We start from the raw sequence: 19,020 nt of genomic DNA, 5'->3' as shown, positions 1-19,020 counted from the left end.
TACAAGTATTATTTTCCCTTATATTTATATGATACTATAATAGTGTGAGCACTGATAGTAACCATTCGAGCTACGTTCCATAGCTATAACAGCCGTAAAGATAGAGACCAATTATGGTCCAAACTTAATTGGCTGGCCCAATAGTGATTATCATGACACACACAAACCCAATCCTTCCATATACTCCCTCTGTCCATTATTAATTGTCTTATTACGCTTTTCAAAAATCAATTTAGCTAATTTTCAAAGTTAAATTAGATTATATTAATTCAATATTTTAAACAAAAAAATTAAATATTCAAAAACTATACAAAAAATACTATAAGTTGTAGTTTTTTGCATATCAATATAATGAAAAAAATACATCGTAAAATGTTAGTCATGACAATAAAAGTGGACGGAGGGATTATATATTACAGTAACCTATGTTGCAGTGTTAGTATGTGTTATGCACTGTAAATGGAGGAATTTTCAAATATAGTAAAGACTTGAAACATAATGAGGCAAAATAACTAATATTTGGCTAACTACACAACGTAGCTAACCATTCGGATTAAAAACTAGCTGCGAATCAAAATTAGTTATAACTATAACTATGTTAAACAAAACACTAATAGATGTTTACTTAGTTACATAATTATCTTTCAAATAGAATCTTGCTTTTACAAGAGCCATGCATGCATCTAAAAGTTTGTTGATGTATTTATTTTTGGTTGTGTGATAGATAAATGCATAAATTACTCACAGCAGTCACCAAGTACACATCACAAGATGTCAAAAAAAGGAAATAAGGCCAACTTATCAGCATAAAGGCAAAAAATAAACACTTTAGAGCTACAGAAAGTTATTGTGTTCCAAGTAATTTTGGGAATAGAGACTGCTGTATATAGATATCAAAGCTGCAAAACAAGATGTCAAACTGCACACTGCATCCTCAAACGAAATAAATACAATGGGTAAAGTAAGTTCTCAATCAGAAATTGTCATCTAAAAATACTGGCTCCAACAAATCTTTCAAGTTGCAGGCTGGATAAATTTCAATGTTTCAGGGTGTATGAACAATTATACCGTAGGATGATATCCAAGACTGACATTTCCTTCTAACCGGTGAACTACACTTCTGATACTCCGATCATGGCAGAACTCAAGGGCAAGCCGAAGAGCTGTTCCGAGTCCCAGCACAACTATTACCCCTGCACATTGCTTCTTGCTTTCAACATGACAAGGGACACTTAAACAGTATCTAGTGTCTAAGTTTTGACAACAAACGATTAATGAAAAGATCAAGGGCATGTACCGATTATGATGTTCACAGGCAATGCAGAGACTCCAAGCGTAATGGATATTAACACATCCAGAAACAGACCGCCAATGAGGATACAAAATGCAACCCAAAGTGGATTAAGGCAACCCTGTACAAACTGACTGATTTTAGAAGTAATACACAAGACATCGACTTCAAAGCAGGAGCTTGGGAAAGTGTAATGCTCCTTACTCTATCCCGCTCTTGGGAAATATCCGTCCCCCTAAAAGAAGGATCGACTCTCCAAATCCAGTAACTTGTCTGCCATCCATAAAATGATGCAGTCAAAACATAATTATAAGAGTATCTATCCCAATAATTTGTAGCTGACTAATCTTTGAGATTATATCTTTTTCTGAATCATATATATATATAAAAGAAGATTTTGTTTCATAAAATAATAACAGTTGGTTGTCAACCTTAGGTGCGATCCAACTACTGAGAAGTNTTTCATAAAATAATAAATGTCACGGTGTTCCACCAGATCTCCATATGAATTTGAACTTGGCTCAGAGATTTTAACCAAATATTTGGAACAAGAGACTACCTAAATAAGATCCACCAGTTAATTTTATACTCTGACATAGTAGAATCTGGATCCACATTATTTGTTTGATTTCTAACCTGATGTAACAAGTTAAATCAGTACAATATTTGTCACAGAAAAAGGAGGGCATGTCGCATATGTTGACGCCACAAAAACCAAAAAGGGAATAAATGAAATTACTATTTATGGATATGGACATTGAGCCTAACTCAAAAGTGTAAAAATCACCCAAAACAGTCAATATTTTCTCTAGAACATAGGCTCTCCGTGTACTTTCGAAAGCTGGTCCTCAATGGTCACTGTGAACCTCAATTGTGAAGAAAAAGCAGGAAAAAGAACCTATGCAACAGCTATTAACCTCTCTACGAGTACAAATTCAACCAAATCTACATGTTCGAAATCAGTGGTTGCCAAGTAGACCACTCATAATGATTACTTTGGAATCATGGCCGAAGAATGGTCGACTAACAATCTTAGGCCCCAAACTGAAAGACTTGGATCCAAATTCAAAGAACTCTTCCCGATTAAGGTGTCTGCTAAAATTGAAGTCTTCAATAACTACAAAGTGTTTCTTGATGTTATCAATGAAGATGATTTCAATATGGCGTGGTTCAAGAGAATGATCAAAATCGACAGATTGCAAATGAGGTTGCAGAAGTGGTTTCCGGATTTCAAACAGTTCCTGTGTGGGTTCAGCTTACAGGCATCCCCTGGTGGTTTCCTTAAATGGACTTAGGCAATCCTCCCCTCATGAGCTAGCTTTTGGAGTTGAGTTAGACCCAGGTGCCATATCTTTACAATAACATATTGAATTGTAGAGTGTTGGAAAGGAATAGAGACAAGGATTCTAAAGATGCTCGAAAAATCAACAAGGGAATGGATGTTATGCAGACTGAAGAGGGATCCGATTGAATAAAAAATTTGGAACAAAGTGAAGATAAAGGAGAGGTGAAAGACAATGAAAGTTCAGGCAAAATTGGGCAGATTTCTGAGGCAGTGAATGAGAATGAAAATGGGTATGGACAGAAGCTTGAGGCTGAGATCACAAAAGATGTGGACATGGAAAAGAAAAAGTTCACAAGGTCATGATAGCTAGGCAGAATATCAGCAAGAAGAAAAAACCAGAAAACAGAAGCGGCCTATGAAGAAAAGCAATGTTGTTTTTCAGCAAGCTATAACTCATTTAAGAAACAAGTCTAGGACTGCAAGATATTAGAAGCTAATTCTTCCCAGTCTAAGGGTAAGGATGACACACAGCAGGATCAAAATGACGTTAATGCAGTTAACATCTCTGCTGATCAGAACAAGGTTATGGACTGAGCAGTCATGTTGGTGAAGTCAATGCCAGAACTGCTAAGGTAAGGACACAACAGAACAAGGAAAAATAAGAACAAAGAGAATAGCAAGAACAGAAGATCAGGAAGCAACTCTAGGCATGCAAACTCTGGAAAGTCTGATAATAGTGAGAATAACTTAGTCAACACTTAGCAATCTGATAGTGAAGGCACTGGTCAACAACACAAAATTCAGGATGATTTCAATAATATTAATCTATCTACAAGTCTTGCTTCAGAACTGAAAAACCAAGAGCCTATACAGTTGGTTGTCAACCTTAGGTGCGATCCAACTACTGAGAAGTCTGTTGAGCAATATGAGGAACAAAATGTGAAGCCTAATTACCTGATGACTGTATACAAGACAACTTCATGCACAATGAGGAGACCAAATAACTGGAATCCAGAATTGATTTTTTTTCTAAAGAAGAAGCAGATCATATCTCGGGACCAAGACAGGGGATACAACAACAAAACAAATGACATACAAGGAAAAGGGGGAAGAAGCAGACAAAGAAAGAAAGGCAACAAGCTGTAAAAAAGGCACACTGCCTCGTCAAAAAGGGGAGGACAACAGACAAAATAACACTAGCCAACTACAAAACCATCTAAGGGAGGCAGGTGCAGTCAAATGCTCAATTTTAAAAACCTATAAGCTGAAAGGCCAGAAGGATATTCATGCTTAAAAAGACCAGTCTAGCTTGATGGCTGAAGCACCCAGCAATAACTTCAAAAAGAGCGAAAAGCATGCATTACTAATGTTTAAAGAGATCCAACGTCCAGCACTCATCCAAAACCATTGCTAACAAAGATAGATACTTACAGGTGCATGAGCCTCTGGAGATGCCACATTTACAGCTACTTGCCTGCATAAAATGGCAAACCTACATCCATATACCGTCTGATAGGGAAAAAAAAGATTAAAATGCACTTAGTCTACCACTTACTGGCATATTTCACATTTATTTGAACCTCTAGTACTAAACCATGTATCTATGCATGTCCGATGTGCTTTTGCCAATCCACCACGACAGTGGCATCCAAGATCGATCAACTCTTCCTCCTTTTCCTCTTGACATACTCTGGAAGAACATCACAGAACACAAATTTCAAAGAATTTCAATACTGGACCAGAGCCTCATTCTTTATATTTTAAAAAGCAGCTTAAGAGACTTTCCAATGTGAGTACCTAAAATCATCTAAAATTGGTACTCCAGATATGGAAATCAAAAAATAAAAAATAAAAAGATTGGCACTCTCAATATTAAATGGGAAAGAAAGGTCATTTTGCTGTAGCAAGTTCTGAATGATTACCAACTAGAAAGCCAGAAAGTACAACAAATATATAAAAGATACTACCTTAAAAGTCCTCCACTTTTGCAAAATGACCTTTTTGATGTCTCCTTTTTTCAATTTAGTTATGGACATCAATTTAATTCTTTTATTATAAATAAAGTGGGCACTGATTCAAATATAAAACCTCTAAGCATTTCGATCTCACATATTTGATGTCTCCTTTTTCAATTTTTAACCCCTTGTTAGTTATGTGTCGTACTCTACCATTCAACTTAGCAAAAGTCATGTATAATGAGCACAACCACTACTTGGATCGTGATTATAAAAACACATCAAATTCACAGCAGCTCATGATGCAGAGCTAAATCCTAGCAAGAACAAAAAGGTCATAGTGTCAAAAGGGAAGAAGGTATGAGACATAGTGTCATAAGAACACAAAGTCCAAGTGATATTGATCAATAAGCAACTTCTGACATGATTACAGAAATAGATTTTTTTATAACAGCTCTGGAAAGAAAAGCTAAATCAAGGTAGAACAAGAGATCTTCCAAGAAATTGATGGTTCCTAGTAATTGAATCTAGAATCTCCCTAGTCCACTTTCAGTATAACAACACTTGTGGGAATGGCCTGATCTCAATGATTTACATAAAATTGATGGTCCCTGAGTCCAGAGTCATGTGAAAGAATTTGATGTATCACAATGCTGCCAGACCAAAGGCTAGATTCACACTCTGTTTCAATGACAAGACAGAGTGCTGACTATAGATAGATTGCTAAAATAGGGAATGCCTGTTTCTTTACACTGTCCCTTATGCCAGATACACAATGAATAAAGAGACCATTTATTTGTCTTCTGTGATTATGGGGAAGCAGCTGGGAAAAACTTCAATCCTGGAGAAAGCTAAGACATTACAGTTTCACTCTTGGGACCAATATATCAATGAAGTCATAATGTGTGCAAAAGGGAAAACACAAAGAGCTCAAATCTTCAAGATGATTTACTCTTGAGTTTGTGCATAGCTTGTGGATAAAAAGAAACATGAGAACTTTTGAAAAAGTTTGTCGAGACCCTGAAATTACTGCAAGGGAAATAGCTTATGTCGGCTGTGTTAGGGTCCCTCCCAGGATCAGTTCAATTATGTCTACTTTTCTGTTTTAGCCTGAGTATGGAGCTCTGTTGCTTGTATTTTCATAGTTTGGGTGTGTTTAGCCAACTATGGAGCCTGTAACTATTTTCATTAGTTTCATTAGTTACCCAATAAAAAAGAAGAGATCTTCCAAGAAGGTCTGTCTCACCAAGCAAGATTTCTTCTTTTTGGGTTATTCGATTCACATGTGGCTACAATGCAAACATTGCACATAAAAAGGACTAAATAAGGATCAAAAGTTTGAAACATATAAAGGGCTGATACTATAACTTTATATGGAGAATCAGTAAAGAAATATATCAAAAGTCGTAATCTTTATGCAAGTAGAAAAGCTAGAAACCTGCATTGTTCATGAAAACTATGATTCCTGGATAAGTAAGGCTTCTTAGGAGACTCTACAATTGCTATTTTCTCAATGGTGGAAATGTTCCCAACTGGGTCTGTGGTTAATGTGGGAGCCTGGGAGTTGATTGATTCGCTTGCAGGAACCACTATGGTGAGTACAGATTGATCCACTCTTTCAGTAGCTAAGTCATGATTGCTGATCTCCGCACTCTGCTTTTCAATATCAGAAGGATCATCACAGAGGACGGTACTATCATGCTGGACTACACCGACATCTTGCATTGGTAACAAATATAAAGAACCAAGCAAACGCGTTGCTATCCTTTTGCAACCCTTTTTAACATTCCTCCTATACAAAACAAGCTCAAACTCAATATAAAGCTGATAATTATTTTGTTCACTATACCCTATACCAAGTAACGAATACTCACCCAATAAATCTTAATCAAGTAAGCCATTAAACTAGCTCAAATCCAAATTTCAGTTTATCAAAAGTGGAATGTAATTCAGTCATTATTAGAACAGAAACCACATGAATTCTTTTTTGGTTTTCAATGTTCACTTGCATGGACAAAACAAAGGAGTACATTTACCAGGTACCAGCACATGAACATGCTCATAAGCAAACCTAGTAAACCATGAACTAACTGATCCATCTTAGTAGAACCAAACAGAAGCAAGTAAGAAACGGAAATTAAACAAATAAACAAAAAGAAGATGTTTTGGACACCCATTTGAGCAAACCCACATCGAAAACAAGTAGAATGAAAAGAATAGAAATACCCATCTCAAAATTCTGCCGCAGTTACACAATTCAATCACTCAATTTTCATCCAAATCCCTCAATTAGATAAATTATTGTTTGAATCGATTTTTAACTTAGAAGCAACCTATCAAGCAAGAAAATAAAGGAAGTACAAACATTGTTAGGTAAAGATATAGAAATGTTGGCGCACGCACAGAGAGAGAAGAGACCTGAGACGGTAGCGGTGAGTCAAGTTGATTCAATGGAAAGTTGAAAATAGTTGTGGACCGGACGGACACAAGTCATTTTTACTTTGCCCGCCGCGGTGGTTTAGGGAGCAAAGATACTGGGGAATCTTTTTCTTTTTTTTCTAGTTTTTCATTCGGAATGGTATTGAATTCTGATTAAATTCGAATTATTACAAAATCTATTTAATAATTTCTTCATACTCCTAACACAAATTTGAAACTTCTAACTTAAGTGTGAAATAGTCTCATCATTATACCATAAGATTAAGATTTAAAAATTCATTTTGAAAAAAAATAAAAATTGTCACAATTATTATGAAATATGAATGAATACATATATGTAACTGAAATTGATTAATGTTGTGAATTTTAAAAGGTAAATTCAATGGTTAATCAAATATATACTAGTTAATTAGTCATTATAGCTATAGTTTTAGTTAATTACCACTAGCAATCAACCTCCATTGATAATTATGTGGGCTGGAGTTTGTATAATTCAGAATTATATAATATAATTTGTATGACTATTTGAATTTGAGTTGTTTGTGTTTGTATAAATTCGTTATTTCGAGTTTATACAAAGTGTCAATGATACAAACTAAACAGCTTAAAATGTAAATACAACTCGTAAATATGCAAACTAATAACTATAAATTATAATTAAATTTATTATAATAATAGCTCTTTGCGAAAATTCCCCATAACTGATATTTAGAGAAATTAATTAAGGTGCGCAAACATTTGCTCGAATACCCAAAAAGAACAAAAAAAAAATATAAAGGAGGGAGAGAGGAAGGCAAGATGTAAATGGAGTGTTGTCATTCTCTTTTAACTCTTATCCGCAACAACATAGAAGACATGAGCAGACTTAGTGTATGGGGCGGCCCATCGGCGAGCGTATTTCCCATCGGCAATGAAAAGGTGTTCAGCTCCATTTGGGATTCGAGAAGAAAGGCGCATTTCACAAGGAAGACGATACGGAGCTGCGCAGCAGATTTCAAGGTGCTCACTTCTGTTACAAGTAATTATAATAACATTGTAATCCTCGATACTCCAGAATCACGAGTCCTGCTTCTCGATTCTTCCAGTATGTTCCTTCTCATCACTAGTACTCATTCAGTTTAACAAACAAGTCAGTTTCTGAATTTTATTTTTCTTGGAACAGATAATGTGCATAGCATCCTTCACAAGGGAACCAAATGGACTGGTGCATATTGGGTATGCCGTTGCTTCTTCTTCTGTCTCTTTTTTCAACTGCCTTCTTATTACTATCTGTATAGTGTCCTCATAGTTGTCGGATTCTCGGATTATTGAAATCAAAATGCATCGTTAGTGAGCATTCAACAATTCTGAGTTATGAAAATTGGTATCTGTCTGAGAGGTGTTAAAAATGATATTTGCCGATAGTAATAAAAAATCTCAGTTTCGTGTCCAAATGGCGTCAAACGGTGCTCAACATAAATTCAGGACATGACATGATGAAGACGAAAATTTAGTCAATCCAGCATGGGCAGGCAGATACACGCGGAATTGTACTTTCTGTTGTATGGTTTAGGGTTATTGATCCTGAGAGTTAACTGTACTATGCATATGTAGTGCATTGAGTCTCCTAATGTGGTACATTTTCTTCTGTTTGATTACCAGGATGAGTTTGCTAGCTTGCCGGCCATTGTTCCAAAGGGCCCTCTCGCAATCTTTGGCTTGGTAAATTTAGGTTATTTTAAGGTTTTTTGACAAATTATCACTGATAAAATTAGTTTTTTAACAAATTCAATTTTGAAATCTTACTGTCTCTTTATGGGGATTAAACTGAGGTGCAGCTACTTCCTGCTAATTTTCAGGGGGGCGCAACTGCTGCACATTTGATGCTTGAACTGTGGCCTTCTTTGCTGCTTGTTGGATGGGAGATAGATGAAATTGTAGTAACCTCTCATTGTCATTTCTTAGCTTTTCTCCTTTCAAGGGCATATTTGTATTTTGATATTTCTCATGCAATCTTTCTCTGGTATATCTTGGACCTTGATGCATCACAATAAATAAAGGAAAATATAAATCTAGAGGAGTTATATAGTATGATGGTAGCTTCTGTTTCTTTTGTTCCAACAACAGTAATGAGTTGTTCCAACTAATCCAAAAAGGAAAAAAACAGTACTGAGTCATTCCACAACTTTCCAGAGTCTTAAAATTAGTATTATACTGTATTATTTTATTGAGGAAGCACCTCTGTTGCATCGGTTATTTTATTGTCAAAACCATGTGAAACAGAGGGATGGTGGTTTGAAGCCTGACTTCTTGCTATTTTATTGAATAAGTACCCTTTCCTTACATTAAGATGCATCCTACAGAGCCACTAGAAAGAAAATCCCTTTACAGTGCAAAACTTACGGAAAACAGTCAATCTACTGGGTATATATGGACATAGACATACTACTCCAATCCAAAAGAGTAGAATGATGTTGAAGTTTAGGCAGTTACAGGAATTCTAAACGTTGTTAGGTAGGGAGATCTCCTTTTCTTTTCTCTTTTTTTGAAAAAAAACTATGAGCATACTCTTTACAACAAGCTTAGCCAATGAAACTTATTCAACCTCCTTGTTGCAAGTCAATAAAAGGGCACTGCATAGGGTCTGTGACTTGGCAACTGGCTAATTATGATTCAACATAGATAGTATTTTAAAGGCAGTTGGTGAACATCAAATGAAGGAACACTAAAGGCCTTAGCTTCTGCGAAATTAATATTTCCAAAACGAAAATAGGAAGCATAAAATTCCTTGTAAGAATATAGGCAGGATTAAGAGAAACATAGCTATGATTATTGAAATTCAAAATGTTAACAGGTCTAAAGTACCTTTCCAGCAGATTCACTAAATGATTCAATTGAACTGGCCTCTAATGTATTCAGGAATTGAGCTTTCACAAAATCATAATGCGCATGTGAGCATAATAGAAATTCCTTTTGGGTTCTCATCCATTTTTGGCAGCCCTTGGCTTTTCTACAGGTACTTGATGCAAATCAGTTTTTGATTGTTTCGTTTGTTTCCAGTGCTTGCTATGAAAGGAATTGATCTTGTTCTCTAACTTATGTGGAAGTTATGTAGTCATCTTAGTGACTGAAAGTTGTATGAATTCCGGAGTTGATTATCACATAAATGGCATAGACCTTTAGTGATATGTGTTATGCATCTCTGAGGAGGATATTATACTTAGATCCGCCTCTAATTTAGAAAGAAATATATGTGTGATGCGTTTAAAACCTCAAGTAAAGCTTATCGTGCATTGTTACCCTATTCAAGATAGAGTCCATGGTCGATAATATACATGCTTTATTGATTTAGTGCCTTCCATAAAGAGCCTCTAAGTGAGTTGAGCACCAAGCCTATTTGCACCTACTTTGAGGACTTAAGCTCTCCTCAAGCAAGCCTTCAGCAAATTTCATTGCAACTTTCATGTATTATGTGATTTTGGGTTCTTGGTTGAGGCTAGGCTACTAACATGTGCTAATGCAGAAAACATACCTATGCCAAAAGAAATTGCACAAGTTATAAAAACTCTATAGGTCGTGGAAGGAAAGAAGAAGAGACAAAACTATTATTGAAATTTGTTGGTTAACGACACACTAGAGAAACCTTTATATAGGAATTTTTAGTAACATGAAAAAAGAGAGCTTTCTAATTTGTGGGAATACTAATTATTATAATATTGTCATTTCAAGTAGTTTACTTTATATTCTCAATGATTCTCTGGACTTAAAACATCCCTTAAACTCGAGATGGTGAAGCAACTTGAGTTCACAAATCTTAAAGCTAAGAAATATTCAAAACAGAAGTGTAAACAATCATCCAAATAGTACCATTAGAATAATGGACAATCACCAGAAAGAAAAATGGTGCTGGAATTCTTTCCTTTAAAAGTCACTAATAATTGCAAATAATAGAAGTGGTTCTTGCAGTATGATAGAAAAGAATCAATTCTGTCATTGAATAATGGTGTTGTGACATACAATCTCCTTGATGTCATTGAACTAGCTTGAATTGGTGCTCAAGAAACAATTGGAAAAGTTTTCAGAAAACAGTGATAGGAAATCTTTTCAGAATAGTGACCATAATAAGTGGTGTGGTCAGAATATTTACCAGAAAGAGGTGCAGTGCTGTTGGAAGTTTGAAGGGCCACCTGAAAGAAGCTCTGACTGCTGGAACAGCCACCATAACACAATATTCTCAATGATTCTCTTTACTCTCAATAAATACATGATCATTTAGAATATTTTACACAGTGATGATATTTTCAGTTCGGAATTTTGTGTTTTGGGTATTGATCCAATAACATGGAGTTCAATTAGTTAATAATGTCAAAAAAGGGATTTAATAATGTCATCTGGCACATAAAACTAAATTATTCAAGTCATTGTCCAATTCAACATAATTGATTTGTGAAAATGAGTTGGCTTTTCTCATTATTCCAGTTGATTGCAAAAGCAAGAGAATATCTTGGGCTCTCTGATCTGGAGAAGCATACTCAAGGTGGAGGTGTGTTGGAGGTTTATATTGGAGATGTATTTTCTTCATCTGTTACTATTCCTGGAGGTTATGCTGGTATATCACTGCCTTATTTCAGACATGTAATCCTTAGTCGACCTATTAATTGCTTTTTGATGGAAGGGAAGTTCTTATCCTCCAGCAAATGATTGTTCTTGCAGCTGGTTCTGCAGCTGAAGCATTTCAAATAACTTCCCTGATTTATCATAATTTTTAACATTTTTTGCCATGCATCCAATGTGAGCATTCAGAAACTTCGGTATGACTTCTATCCGAAGTTTACTTATATTCTTCTAAATAATAATTTCAGGTATAATAGTTGATTTGTTTTCTGATGGCAAGGTTTTGCCACAACTGGAAGAGGTATGCTCAAGTGCACAATTTTGATAGTCATGCATTTGTTGTGATTCTATTTTTACAATACAATGCTTCTCTATCTTTTCATCAAACTATGTAGTTGATAATAGTATCTCTCTTCTGAATAATTACATGTGGATTTTCTTTTTGGCTAATAATAGAGTTGATGGTTGAATCAACCCATTTAGGCACCCGATTGAGAATGTGTTAGCTTCTGGATAAGTACTTTTTTGTAGTTATTTAGAGAAGTACTTTAAGAAATTATAGTAGCATCTCATCGTACAATTATTTCGCAAAGTACTTTGTGTTTAATATACAGAATTAACCCTTACGAAAATTTCTTTGATTTGCTTGGTATAGTCAAGATGTTTAGAAGCTGGTTGGGATATTACTGATATAAAAAATGAAAATCGATTTGATTTGACAGTGAAAAAAAAAGTCAAATAGTACCTAAATATTGACCAACAGAAAAAAAAACTTTATCTTGTTTTTTTCAAAAAAGAAAGAAATTGATGAACAGAAGTTTCATCAGCTCCAAGTTTGAGCATCTTCTCTACTCATTTGTTGAAGGCTTTACTACAGCAAAAACGCTTCCCCAACATTTACCAAACACTGACTAGACGAAGTTTCGTTTTCATGCTAAAAGCACTACTTTGTCAAATGCACTCACAATGATATCTAGATTGATTGTGACTCGCAGATCTACTCTCATTTTTATCGATAAAGTAGATTTATTATTCACCAGAAAACCAAGTATTAAGGTAGTGCCACTCTCATTTCTCCTTTGCATGTCTTGTTGATTCATTATGTTCACCCTTGTGAATCTAGTGTTGTCAAAAAGGTTTCTGATTTACTCAATTGAGAACTTTTTACATTCAGTAAATGCAGGTTTAATCTCTAGTAATATCAACTTTAAAGCTGAATGGCCTCAATTTCTTTAGATATCAATATACGTAACATGGATTCAAGTCTAGTTCACTCTGCCTTACCTATTCATCTGACATTGGGATATATGTTAATTTTTTTCACACAGCTTTCCACAGTACTCTTCAGTTTTAACACGTATATGTAACGATTTCTTTCTCTGCTCTCTCTTATCTCATTTTGTGTTTTGATGTTGTGATGTACAAGGTGAATGTGTTCTTATGTTAAAATTTCACTAGCTAGATTCTTAAAATAACAGTTAAAGGTATGAAGCTTTGGCAGATTGGTTAAAGATGTTACAGTTATCATTCAATGTTTACAATAACCTTTATTTTTTTGGCAACAAATGTGAAATTAAATGGAAGGAGTACTTTTGATCTACCTAGAAATTATAAGATTCCCCAATTTGGTACTTCTTGAATAATATATGTGGGAAGATTGTTCCGAAATAGTGATGTACTTTGCTGTCTGGTTCCTTGGTGGTAGATTTCCAGGATCTAATGCATTTGTTTTGTCTTTCCTTAACAGGTTACAACTTGGTTGGAGATGAATAAGATGTTGATGCCCAATGGTCGTCTCATGGTGAATTGTGGTGCTGCTACCAAAGAATTGTCTGATACTTCTGAAATGATGCAACCAGATATTCCCAAAAGGGATGACCCTTTGGAACTAAACGCAACTATCAATGCATTATGCAAGGCATTTCCTGAGCAAGTACGGTACTTGAATTCCATTTACCTTCTTTGCTTAGTAAAAGCAGTACAAAATTTTTATGGCCCTTTTGGATCCCAAACTGCCTTTTTTGTCTTTCTTCGTTCCAAAAGGTTACCTAGGGTTGGGAACCTATGAAACTGATACTTTAAGCCAGTGAAGCAAAGGAGGCTTTCAAAAAGTAATCTCAGCCATATGTAATTTAAAAGTACCTTTATCAAGATATGCAAATTTGATGGAGAAATACTGTTGAGTAATTATGACATGCTCAGTATCCTATTTATTTTACAGTTTACACAGTGACTTGGCGTAGAAATTGAAACGGGGGTTTGCTTGAATGAAATTGGTTGTGGTAGAAGAAAGTTAAGTGAGTTTGCAAAAATAGTATGGTATATATACTTGTGTGCGTGTTGGACCTCAATAGGTTTGGACCAACTGTTACCATCGTCTGCACACCATATAGACCAAAAACCCTTGTATCTTTGTGACCCAACAGTTCCAATAAAATTTACAATGATTTCTTGAAACATCTGTATAGTTTTCAAAAGTTGTGCCCTTGTTTTAGAAGGAATTCTTGACATTTCAAGTTGATCAAGGTATATGGGGGCAATGTAATGGTGTACCCTGTAAATGTGTGCTAAATTTTCTTGAAATGTGCATTTGCATGGTGTGTATTGCTAGGAAAAGGCAGGACTTAAGTTACTGATAGTCTGCTCTACCTTGGCAAGAAACCTTCCAGAGAGTTCCACCGACATCATATCTTCATGTCATAAAATAAATTTCTTTATTTGCTATGAGCGCAATAAGAATACTTGTGTCTTTTGGATGTCGCTCTGCATTTTGCTGGCTTTACCTGCGATGACTAAAAAGTTTATTATCTGAAATGGCAGGTAAGCTGGAAAAAGCTGCCAAAGAGCGCAGGAGAAAATTATCTTGCACTGACAGGACCATTACCAGATTTGGATATTTGGTCTGCTCATCTCCCGGATCTATTAAGCTCAAGTGTCAAAGAATGGAGAAGTTGCACGCCTTCCCCTTAGTGAATGTGACATTGGGACTTGGTTAAGATGTAAATTTCCACATGCCAAACCATGCAGAAAAGGTAATTTGTGCCAATAGAAAATGTCCTTTGCAGATCCCTGTCTTCCTGTTAAGGAGTTCTTCATTTCTAGGTCTTAACTTTCGCGTACGTGATTTTTTTATCAGAAGGAAAACAGGGGGATGCAGCCATTATAGATTGACCCACAGGCAACCATCAGGCACGCCCTAGTCACCCTTTATCCATCTGACAGTGGCCTGTTTCTATCTTGATTTGCAGTAATTTCCAATCACTTCAGCTCTCCCTGTTGCATATTAAACGTGATGAATGTCACTGAGAGTCTGAACTCTGCTTAAGTTAGGATACTACTTTGAGTTGTTACTACGTCATCACTCATCACCAATCGTGGAAAAGCGTGATGATTTAGAACAAACCGGGCATGCTGTATTAATTGAACCCAACTTCAGGTTAGATAATTTATTTATTTATTTCAGCAATGAAGATGATAATGTATGCTGAAATGTAGTTGTTGAAGCATGTGATTATCTCATCTAAATGTTTAAGTTATTAGAGAATTATATGTTTGCTATGACTTCGTGATTTTGGAGAAGAGAAAGTAACCTACAGAATTAGTTGCAAGGACTAAGGAGGATAGAAGGATTTAAGCGGTTCTGGTGCGACGATTGTTAATAAACATTGGATGCTTGAACATTTTGTGACTAGATATACAAGTAGAAAGCTTCTTATTACCGTCACACATAATTTTAAGGTAGCATAAGTTCACACAGAGCAAATCATAAAAAGAAAAAAAAGGTCACAGACCACAACCAAATTTCTGCCTCTTCTTCTAAGTCATCCACACAAAGTGAATGAGAAGAAAGAGTGTCTATATGCAAATGTAAATTGTTTTCGATGATGAGACTGAAAGTCACAGTTTCCTTAGTCCTCCACCTTTATTTTCAAGCACACAATAGTATTATAAGTTGGAACAACACCCTTCCTTCAGCAGACTAGCGGCGGAAGCTCCTAACCTGGCTTGGTGTCTCAGTAGTGTCATCTCCACGAAGTTTGACGAGCGTATAAACAGCTGCCCCTGCAATAGCCCCCAGAGTTGGAGCCACTAGGTAAATCCACAATGACTTGTAATTTCCTGCTGCAACGGCCGGCCCCAAAGTTCGTACTGGATTCATGGAAGCACCGCTTGACGGCCTGCTTATTCCATCAACACGTCAAAAAAACTACAAAAAAGAAATACTGGATTTGCTTGGGCAAAAACTAAAATTCTAAGCCTAGCTGAGAATTCATGTCACAGTACTAGGCATGAATATATCATAATTGGAAGGAGTGTATTAATTTGGCTCTCGGTTGGTTCTCTGCAACATTATTTGTAGAATAAGTGAAGTAAGTTTCTTCCCTAATGCAAGCTCCTGATATATGGTAATGCCCGAAGGGTTTGTTTGGGTTAGTAGAGATACATTTTCGTAACCTGTATACTTGGGTGTTGAGATATTTTACTTACCCAGCAACTAGAATATTGAGCATAACTGTAGCTCCAACTGCTATGCCAGCCAACTCTCCCACCTGTTGAAAGAATTAGTAAATACTAGTAGTATGTATTTGTTGGACATGAAGAATATATAAGGTATAAGTTGGTCTATACCGCTCTGGTGTCAGTTGCAACAGCAGTGACAACGAAAAGGAGATTGAATGTGATGAGGAATTCAAGAGCAAAAGCCTGGCCAGTGTTTACTGAAGGGACAGTAACACCGCCAGACATGAACGGATGAAAGACACCTTTGAGTGCAAAAGAAGCACAAATGGATGCTGAAACCTGTGCTGCAACATAAGCTGGCACTTGAACCCATGGAAAGTGACGAAGTGCTGCAAATGCAATTGTGAGGGACGGATTCAGATGAGCTCCAGAAATATGGCCCGTCGACAGAATCACAATCATAACAGCCAGCCCTGAGCAAGCTGCATTCCCAATTAGAGATTCAGCTCCGTTGTACTTTTGGTTCACAATTGGCCCGGCTGTTGCAGCAAATATAAGGATAAATGTTCCCACGAATTCAGCTCCCAACTGTATCCATCACACACACATATGTTTTACATTTTAGGGTATGATAAAGTAGTCCTAACAAACAAGGTCAGAATTACTTGCAAGTTGAACTACTAACTAAAACAGTCATCAGCATTAGTTTGTTATTTATTGGCACCACAATAACGTGCTATATTTTTGAAATTTTCCATTTTCATGAGAAGAATCTTGCATGTTCTCTATATCAAAGGAAAAAAAATGGACAAATGAAAGCCATGTTTTAGAAGAATGTGTTGTAAATCAAATTACTTCGCCCAAGAATTAAAGTAAATTGGGTATGCAAGAAATGCTAATGAGTTTATATGTTCAATGGGTTGGTTCTCCGGGGTCAAATTAAATACCAGTTTATTTAAAGGGCAAAAAATTAAATTTTTGAATCTTGAGGTCCTAAATTAAAAATATGTTAAATGTATCACAATGTCTTTTAATTGTATGATCTTATACTTGTAGTATGGTCATTTGAAAAGTTGGAACTAAAGATATGTTAATTATATCAAAATGTTAAAGTTACCTTGTCTCAAAAAAATTATATCAAAATGTTCTTTAATTTTATGGTTTTAAGCATATCAATGCACTTACGTGGAAAGTTGAAATAAAGAAATTGCATAAAAGTAAAAAAGTCAATACTTTTTAAGATGGACCAAAAAACATATAATATCAAACTAATTAAAATAAAAGGAGTAGCATTTATAGGCAAAATAAGCTTTCTCATCTAATTAATAACTCTTTTGACTTATAACAGTGGTATCAAAACAGTTTGATAGTTGACCCAAGAGGAGTGCCTCATAGATTGAAAAGAAAACTATGAATGAAATTATTCGCTAATTGGGCCCTCTTGTGATGTAATTGTAATGGTTTAAGTAGCCATATTATGTACCTAACCCCCAACTTGATCAATAGATAGTACTCTAAAAAATATTTCTTCCCTAAAAAAAATGACCTCTTTTTTTTTTTTTTGTCAAAGCCACATTTAACATCATAAAATTGAAAAATCCTCTTTATTTTTTTAAACTACATATCAAATTAAACTAATCATGATTTTTGAAACGGACACAGTGAAAAAATGCAGACATGAATGATTGATCTTAAAAAGAAATGTACTAGTCGCTGTTCTAAAAAAGAATGATACATTTCTATATTAAGTAATAATTTAACTATAAAATATCTATTTTACACTTAATGAAATCATTTACAGTCACACAAATTTATATCATTCATTTTGAATTACAAGTTTTAAAAGTCTTCCTTTCTTTTTTAAATTCTGTACCAAATCAAACTACCTCACCTCACATAAAATGGGACGGAAGGAGTAAGTACTAAGTAGTAGTAGTGTACCTTTCTGGTGAGAGAGACATTTGGTGCGGGAAAGTCGACGAGACAGGTATGAGGAGCTCCCCATGTTGGAGCATCCAAAGGCAAGCATTTGCATCGGGGCATTGACTTCCGATCATAAGAACCCATTGAGTCCACTCGTAACGACGGGAAGAACGGTGTTGGCGTCCCCGGCGTTGCCGGCGCCGATATCCCATTTTCTAATTCCGCCATCCTGATCAATAAATTGAACTTTTTTTTTTTTTTTTTTTTAAGAAAAAAATGAACTAGATTGCTTTCAATGGAGATAGATATTACATATTTTTTTTTGCTTTTATAAATGTTTGGCTACACGATATTCAGTGTTACAGCCAGATCGATAGATTGATCCAAATAGATAATCAGAATATAGCAACTGAAAGACAAAAACTTTTTTTTTTGTTTTTTTTGGGGGAAAGGAGAAGATTGAAGAAATAGATGAAGGTTGAGTTACATGATTTAGAGGTTTTTTATAAGTGTGTAACTAAGGAATAGAAGAAATGAATATATCCAGCTTAATTATGCACTTATGAGATGATGGCGATGGATCTGAACTAAGCCACAGAACATAACAAAAACCAGCTAAAAGAGCAAAAGAAGCAGAATAAGTAAACTCAGATTGCTTAATGAAATTGAAGAGTATGAAGAAGAAACACAAGTGATTTTGGGTATATTGCATATGTAATAATTAGTATTATATACACATACTTCTTAGCTATAATAATAATTAAAGTAAGTAAAAGGAGGCCGACAACCAAGAGAGGGAGAAAGAGAGGGAGAGAGAGAAAAGTCAATGGCCACAATGCTAAACTGACAGCCAATACTTTCTTCAAATGACCACTGTCATGAATTCACCAACAACAGATTGTGTATAGTGTATAGTGATAACTACTCATTCATTTTTAATCAGAAGTTTTGAATTTAGATTCGGGTTCCTATGAATATGATGTCGTTTTTGTAGTAGCGCTTCATCCTCTAATGTGGAACTTTCTGTTATGAATCTGAATTTAGTTGCGTTTCAGTGTAAATATCAAATATGA

The 19,020-nt window shown here is 35.4% G+C and overlaps 4 protein-coding genes across 6 annotated transcripts in view; 1 reads left to right on the top strand and 3 right to left on the bottom strand.

The window, feature by feature from the left end:
- The window catches only part of LOC125842141 (serine/threonine-protein kinase BLUS1-like), a 287,074-nt gene that overhangs the window by 153,030 nt on the left and 115,024 nt on the right, over positions 1-19,020 (bottom strand). The window lies entirely within an intron of this gene.
- LOC125842171 (uncharacterized) lies at positions 857-7,084 on the bottom strand. Of its 2 annotated transcripts, XM_049521405.1 has the most exons (8): positions 6,950-7,084; positions 5,970-6,323; positions 4,132-4,266; positions 4,008-4,050; positions 1,851-1,927; positions 1,496-1,564; positions 1,298-1,412; positions 857-1,193 (listed from the first exon to the last, which is right to left on the bottom strand). In XM_049521405.1, the coding sequence occupies exons 2-7, from the start codon at positions 6,254-6,256 to the stop codon at positions 1,346-1,348; spliced, it is 678 nt and encodes a 225-aa protein (XP_049377362.1). In that variant the 5' UTR covers positions 6,257-6,323; positions 6,950-7,084; the 3' UTR covers positions 857-1,193; positions 1,298-1,345. The 2 variants fall into 2 exon arrangements, with proteins under 2 accessions (XP_049377362.1, XP_049377361.1); XM_049521404.1 differs by lacking the exon at positions 1,851-1,927.
- LOC125842158 (uncharacterized) lies at positions 7,739-15,124 on the top strand. 2 transcript variants are annotated; one of them, XM_049521388.1, is made up of 9 exons: positions 7,739-8,054; positions 8,133-8,185; positions 8,612-8,671; positions 8,809-8,886; positions 11,429-11,558; positions 11,812-11,864; positions 13,311-13,496; positions 14,384-14,595; positions 14,812-15,124. In XM_049521388.1, the coding sequence occupies exons 1-8, from the start codon at positions 7,775-7,777 to the stop codon at positions 14,531-14,533; spliced, it is 990 nt and encodes a 329-aa protein (XP_049377345.1). In that variant the 5' UTR covers positions 7,739-7,774; the 3' UTR covers positions 14,534-14,595; positions 14,812-15,124. The 2 variants fall into 2 exon arrangements, with proteins under 2 accessions (XP_049377345.1, XP_049377346.1); XM_049521389.1 differs by having other exon boundaries at positions 14,700-15,124.
- On the bottom strand, positions 15,257-18,685 carry LOC125842164 (probable aquaporin NIP5-1). Its single transcript, XM_049521396.1, has 4 exons — positions 17,966-18,685; positions 16,193-16,612; positions 16,052-16,113; positions 15,257-15,741 (listed from the first exon to the last, which is right to left on the bottom strand). The coding sequence occupies exons 1-4, from the start codon at positions 18,173-18,175 to the stop codon at positions 15,543-15,545; spliced, it is 891 nt and encodes a 296-aa protein (XP_049377353.1). The 5' UTR covers positions 18,176-18,685; the 3' UTR covers positions 15,257-15,542.

This window comes from Solanum stenotomum, chromosome 10 (genome assembly GCF_019186545.1).
Source record: "Solanum stenotomum isolate F172 chromosome 10, ASM1918654v1, whole genome shotgun sequence".
In the NCBI taxonomy this organism is placed as follows: Eukaryota; Viridiplantae; Streptophyta; class Magnoliopsida; order Solanales; family Solanaceae; genus Solanum; species Solanum stenotomum.
Note: the sequence above shows the minus strand (reverse complement) of the source record. Positions and strands in the feature narration are given on the sequence as shown.

What these genes read in the sequence shown, in the direction of transcription:
- LOC125842171 (XM_049521404.1), bottom strand. Translation starts at nt 6,256, where the DNA reads ATGCAAGATGTCGGTGTAGTCCAGCATGATAGTACCGTCCTCTGTGAT. An exon ending in TTTCCCAAGAGCGGGATAGA is followed by an intron (nt 1,413 to 1,495) that starts GTAAGGAGCATT and finishes CAGTTTGTACAG; the next exon opens with GGTTGCCTTAATCCACTTTG. An exon ending in GCCTGTGAACATCATAATCG is followed by an intron (nt 1,194 to 1,297) that starts GTACATGCCCTT and finishes AGCAATGTGCAG; the next exon opens with GGGTAATAGTTGTGCTGGGA.
- LOC125842158 (XM_049521388.1), top strand. Translation starts at nt 7,775, where the DNA reads ATGGAGTGTTGTCATTCTCTTTTAACTCTTATCCGCAACAACATAGAA. An exon ending in CTCTCGCAATCTTTGGCTTG is followed by an intron (nt 8,672 to 8,808) that starts GTAAATTTAGGT and finishes GCTAATTTTCAG; the next exon opens with GGGGGCGCAACTGCTGCACA. An exon ending in GATGGGAGATAGATGAAATT is followed by an intron (nt 8,887 to 11,428) that starts GTAGTAACCTCT and finishes TCATTATTCCAG; the next exon opens with TTGATTGCAAAAGCAAGAGA.
- LOC125842164 (XM_049521396.1), bottom strand. Translation starts at nt 18,175, where the DNA reads ATGGCGGAATTAGAAAATGGGATATCGGCGCCGGCAACGCCGGGGACG. An exon ending in ATGTCTCTCTCACCAGAAAG is followed by an intron (nt 16,613 to 17,965) that starts GTACACTACTAC and finishes TGATGGATACAG; the next exon opens with TTGGGAGCTGAATTCGTGGG. An exon ending in TTGCAACTGACACCAGAGCG is followed by an intron (nt 16,114 to 16,192) that starts GTATAGACCAAC and finishes TTCTTTCAACAG; the next exon opens with GTGGGAGAGTTGGCTGGCAT.